Genomic DNA, 5,686 nt, shown 5'->3' on the forward strand with positions numbered 1-5,686 from the left:
GGTCTGAGAGTCCCCCAGCACATCCCAGCTGATGCAGAATCAGTCCAAAGTTAGGGACATCCAAGGGAGGCCACGATAGATTTGTCACCCATCAGCAGGGCTGACGCACTGCTCCAGAGCAGGCATGGAATTTCATCCCATGATGTCCTTTGCTTCCCAATGCCAATCATGGTACTCCTCATGCTGGAGCTATATCTGCGCTTTCTCTTCTTCTTCTTTTTATTTTTTTAATTGAAAAATATCTGGTAACTGGTCCCTGAAGAGGGTTCTGAAATGGATCTGGTGCATGAGACAGCTGTAGCAGATGACTTGACCAAACCACCTAAGAAAGGAGCCAGAAGGAATACAAATGAACAGAAAAGGAGTAAGAATTCCTCATAATTCCTAATAAGGATGCACCAATCTTCTTTAATAAGAGCTCTTGTACATCTTTACAAACAAGTTGCTGGATGCAGAATGCCTACTGAGACAACTAGTACTACTAATTTTAATTTTTTTTTAATCCAGGTAGACCAAAAAATGCAAAAGGCCATATTCTGCAACATCTTTGCAATTCCTGTAGCACCATGCAGGCCCTGGAGAGAAAGTCTACAATTCTGTGGAAACATTAACACATCTTTGGTGAATTTTATGTTCAGATTTATTTCTTCCAGCACACATTAGATATTCCTACCCCCTACAGAACAGGGTACAAAAGATTTCTGGAAAGCTGGGCTTTTTACAGAAGTAAACCAGGCATGCCCTGAAGCCCTCCTACGCGATACCAAAAAAACACTGCGCATTCAACAGACCTGCTGGTTAATGATCTCGCTCATAAGTAATGTTTCAACCTTAGAATGGTTTTTGTTTGTTTCAAAAGCCACAAAGCCAAAGAGGAAGTGTAGGAGAACGTGGGCAGGACAGTGGCCACGAGCCTCATGACCTCATCTTTTTCCACCACACGGAGATTGGTGGCTGTGCTTGGGACAGAGTTTAAATTCCCAGAGCTCAGAGATGTCAGGCAGCAGGGGACGAGGGGAGAAAGCCAGAGCTGCTGGAAGCCAACTGTCTGGAGCTGCTGCTGGGATCACTCAGAGTGCTCTTGTTGTGGCTGACTCCTTCAGCACCAAAAAAGGTAATTTTTTTTTCTTTTTTACCTGACATGTCCCAGTCCATCTGCAGCTTTAGCCTAGGAAGCACCGAGCAGATCTTTGAAAACTGCTTCACTGGGAAGGGATGTTTGATATTCCTCTGTAGAAAAAGGGGTGCTTTTATAGGACCAAGGTTGTTTAGAAATGCCAGGTATTGCACATCATCACAATTTTAAATTTGTGCACTGATAGATGTTGGGAGAAGGTTACTGAAAACCCTGCCACTGAATCATACACCAGAACCTCAGAGCTGGTGTTTGAACACAGAAACCTTTCTGCCTCATTTAATCACTGCCTGCCAGTGTCCTGTTTCTCCTGGCAGGCTCATGGTTTGTGCTGCACAATCCTGAGTTGATGGGACAGTGAATGGGATACACTTCTCTGTGAAACTTGAAATTGCAATACCTCTAACAGAGTGTCCTGTCTCAGGGCCAGCCTTTACTAATGCATTTAAATGTCCCAAGCAGCTTTCTTTTCTGCTGTGATTTAACAAAATTTTGAATGACTCTTGTTCATCAGTAAATTGGTTTAAATTCTCAGCGATTTTCCTTATTCTGGGAACTGGTCAGTAAGCACTGAAGTTTACTGTAGCTCTCCTAATTTCAGCAGGAATCAGTTATTTATTACATTGCTATGGAAGCAGCTATTTCACCTAATCTCTTGTTTGGAAACACAGGTTATTTTGTTCTAACTTCTGGATGGGGAAATTGAGATCTATAAATAAAAGCAGTTTATGGCCATGTAAACTGACTTTACTCAGCAACTCAAGTTAATAGCCCTACAAACTAGTTTCAAAATAGCTGACAAGACAATACAAATTGTTTGCCTTAACCTGCCTCTTTTTCAAAACAATTGTGTTAAATGAATGAAGATAAACCAAAGCTGGTATTTGTAACAGTTTTTCACAGAGTTTTTCCTTTGCCTATGCAAGTCAGTAGACAGCAGGGGTCAGTTCACCTTTTCAGTGTGATTTTTCTCACCACTGCTCAGCTCTTTCTAGCATTCAGTTTCAAAATTCTTGTAGCTTTTTTAGTTGCTAAATCATTACAAGGTGGGTGGGAGGTGGTGACAGAGGACAGAAGAATTAAAATTAGCATGGGCAAGTTGAATCCATAGCAGGGACCTGGTCTTGGCATAGTGAAGTATACAAAGATAAAGGAAAAGCCTATAGTGTTTTTGTGGTATTGTACTTTATTGACTTACTGTTCCAAAATATTTTCTAGGTAAAATATCACAATGAAGGTAGTTCTGTGTTTATGCCTTATCAGCATCACAGCTGCATGGCCAGTGAGTAAATCACAATCACTATCACCAGTACTTGCATTATTTCCTTTGCACATCAACGGGAAGCCCTGATCAATGTTTTTTCTCTTTTCTCCCTTCAAGGTGATTCAATCCAAGCAGCATGCCATTTCTTCCAGCTCCAAAGAAAAATATGTAAGCTCATTTTGTCTTTCTGTTAATTTTCTTTGATAAGTACTTTTTGATTTTGTTTCTTTGTTTGTTTTCCTCCAAAACACATTTTCTGGTACTTGTTCTGTGATTGTAGATACTTGCAGAACATGTCCTTACCTGGCTGTTATGAGCTAGTTTTAAAGCAGAGAGACACTAATGTCCACAGACCTTTTCCTGTGTCATGCGTCTTGGTTGTGGACTTTCATTAGTTCTATCTCCAGACCAGCACTGGAAATATTTTTTCTTAATGAAAAATGTGTTAGCTGTTAATTAAAAAGAGAAAGGGACTGCAGTATGGCAAAATTGCTATAACCCATATTCGTTAGTGTGGATCGGATGTCAATATTTGGTGTTGGAGGAGCACCTTAATCCAATTTATTTTTTTGAGTGATGTAAGTGAACTGCATTTAGTCTTGTTATATAGCTCTTTAATTCATTCCCCATTGCTAGTTGTTTCCCTTGTAAAATCAATTCTTGGCTCTGAGAACCAACTACTGCATTTAGTTTAGAGTCTTCATGAAGTGGGAGATAAATGACCCTCCAGAAAGGGCTTAAGAATTAGAAGAAGCAATGATTGTTAGATATAACTCCAAATTCTACTCAATAAAAACAAGCTGGAGAAACTGATCTGAATTTGCCCAGGCTCTGCCAGTGAGAGAGGCACATCTCTCTATCTTATCTATCTATCAATGCTAATCTGGGATGATGACTTGCTCTGAGTCCTCTTCCTACTGCAATGAACAGCTGAGGACATATCCCATACAGAAAGACTAGGTACTGCAGATGCCACATCTGCCTGAAAGAACAGGCTGGGATGCAGCAGTTTTCCCTGCTCCTTAGAGGATTAACCCCTCCTTTTTATTTTCTCTTTAAGGACTCCAGGGGCCATCACTTGCATAAGTATCACAATGACTATGTGAATTCTCAGTCTCAGGAGAGTCAGCAGCACCCACAGAGTGACCTGGCATCATCTCAGCAGGTACAGACACCTAACTGGAAGAGAAAGCAGAGCATCTTTCCATGCCAATATTTGCAAGTTATGATTAAGTGCTTAAAGAATAGTCAACATGCTGATCAGCTCTACTGTATGTGCCTTTGTGTACTAACATTGAGCTTTGTGTGGCTTTCAGACCCTTTACTCTTCAGAAGAAAGTGTGGATGTCCCAGAACAACTGGTAAGTGTTTTGAAGGACAGCATGTCTGTTGAGTGCTGTAGGGCAGCCGGTGTGGAGCAGCTCTCATTTTCCTCACTCAGGTGTGGTTCTTGCAGTAACACCTCCCAAAATAAAACAAAGCTCCAGGCAGGGGGAGGTGAACTCAGTGCAGTGCTTGCACATATCTCCTCAACAGTGCCTGTGCCCTGGGCCAATAGGACAGGTACCAGTCTGCCCCTCTCACATCCATGTTCATTTGCCTGATGTGTAATAAATGTTTTCCAGCCCTTTCCTGATGTGTCAAGCAAGAGCCATGAAGACGTGGATGATGATGATGATGACGATGACAATGATTCCAATGACACAGATGAATCTGAAGAGGTTGTCACGATTTTTCCCACGGACATTCCAGTAACTGAACCATTCCCCACTTTCCCTTTCACCCGAGGAGACAATGCTGGCAGAGGTGACAGTGTGGCCTACAGGATGAGGGCAAAAGCTGCACTGTTGAAGTCCATCAAACTCCGCAAAGCTACCAAAAAGGTGAATAGTACTGACCAGGGGTGCCCATGTTCTTGGAAATGGGGAATGAACTTGAAAATGGGCATTTCATAGGGGTTGGTTTTGAAAACTGATATGGGGAAAGTAGGCATAAGTGAAGGAATGCATTTCCTTTCTCTGGATACCACAGATCAGGGGTCTTGATGACTGCTAATGCACTGGGGCAGGAGTGCAGCTTGCTGATGCAAGCTGTGCCAAACTGCAGTTTGCACTGTCATGATTTACTTGCACACATGAAATCTGAGGCCAGGAGCAAATGAGAGTTTCTCATGTGAAAGGTTCATGTAACTCCATAAAACATCAGAGTAGCTCCAGGCAGAGGTTCATTATGCAGGCTTTGAGCATCCCTGCAGTCCAAGCAGCCTGCATTAGTGCAGTAATAAATGAAACAGTTCCTCAGGAGTGACAATGGCTCTTATTCTGCTCTCTAACACAGCTCATCTATGATGCGACTGAGGAAGATGAGAGCGACATGGATGCAGAGAGCCAGCACTCTGTCTCCCGGGAGGATCCTGCTTCCCGCAGGTCCCTGAGGAAGCACGCCAGCAGCGTGGTGTGGTCTGACCGGAGCCACGGGCGGGACAGCAGCGAGCAGGACAGCCACCCACATGACCGGAGCTTGGAAAACGACAGCAGGCCCAAATCTGACAGCCACGAGGCAGAAGGGGACAGTAGCAAGTCTGGTATGAGAGGGGACAGCCTCTCGAGTGTGGAAAGCAGGGAGAGCCACCTGAGTGTGGAAAGCAGGGAGAGAAGGGACAGCCACTCGAGTGTGGAAAGCAGGGAGAGAGGGGACAGCCACCCGAGTGTGGAAAGCAGGGAGAGCCACCCGAGTGTGGAAAGCAGGGAGAGAAGGGACAGCCACTCGAGTGTGGAAAGCAGGGAGAGAGGGAACCGCGTGTTAGCCGAGCTCTCTGACCATATCAGCATCCAAAAGCTGGAAAGTGCCGAGGATTCTCAAGATCGTCACAGCATCGAAAGTAACGAAGTCACCCTTTAAAAGGAGATGATAAAAATAATATTTCCCTTCTTTTCCAATCTCTACCTAAGGGGAGCAGGGAGTAGCTTCATTTCGGGGCACTGTTTGTTATTGTAGTTCGCGTGGGGGCTTTTGGGGTTCGGGGCAGTCCGTGGCCCCTGGGGCTGTGCCGGCGGAGGCGGTGGGACACGGCGGGCGAGCGTCGCCCCTCGGGCCCGCTGCTCTCTGCGCTGCCGAGCGGTGTTTTACTGTAAATGGAATTAAATAAAACCTCAAAACTCTGTACTTGCATTACTGTTCACTGGGGCTTGGACCGAGCCGGGGGAGCTTTAATACTTCCTCTTAAAATGATGTGAAATGGCTGTTCCTCACAAATTTAACCAGCACAACCTCTCCGAGAGGCCTCC

The 5,686-nt window shown here is 44.5% G+C and overlaps 1 protein-coding gene across 1 annotated transcript; it reads left to right on the forward strand.

The window, feature by feature from the left end:
- Nucleotides 1-955: 955 nt before the first annotated feature.
- Nucleotides 956-5,570, forward strand: SPP1 (secreted phosphoprotein 1). The gene is made up of 7 exons (XM_026792376.2): nucleotides 956-1,114; nucleotides 2,354-2,417; nucleotides 2,517-2,567; nucleotides 3,460-3,564; nucleotides 3,716-3,760; nucleotides 4,025-4,282; nucleotides 4,737-5,570. The coding sequence occupies exons 2-7, from the start codon at nucleotides 2,367-2,369 to the stop codon at nucleotides 5,298-5,300; spliced, it is 1,074 nt and encodes a 357-aa protein (XP_026648177.1). The 5' UTR covers nucleotides 956-1,114; nucleotides 2,354-2,366; the 3' UTR covers nucleotides 5,301-5,570.
- The last annotated feature ends 116 nt before the right edge of the window (nucleotides 5,571-5,686 follow it).

This window comes from Zonotrichia albicollis, chromosome 5, assembly GCF_047830755.1.
Source record: "Zonotrichia albicollis isolate bZonAlb1 chromosome 5, bZonAlb1.hap1, whole genome shotgun sequence".
NCBI lineage: Eukaryota > Metazoa > Chordata > Aves > Passeriformes > Passerellidae > Zonotrichia > Zonotrichia albicollis.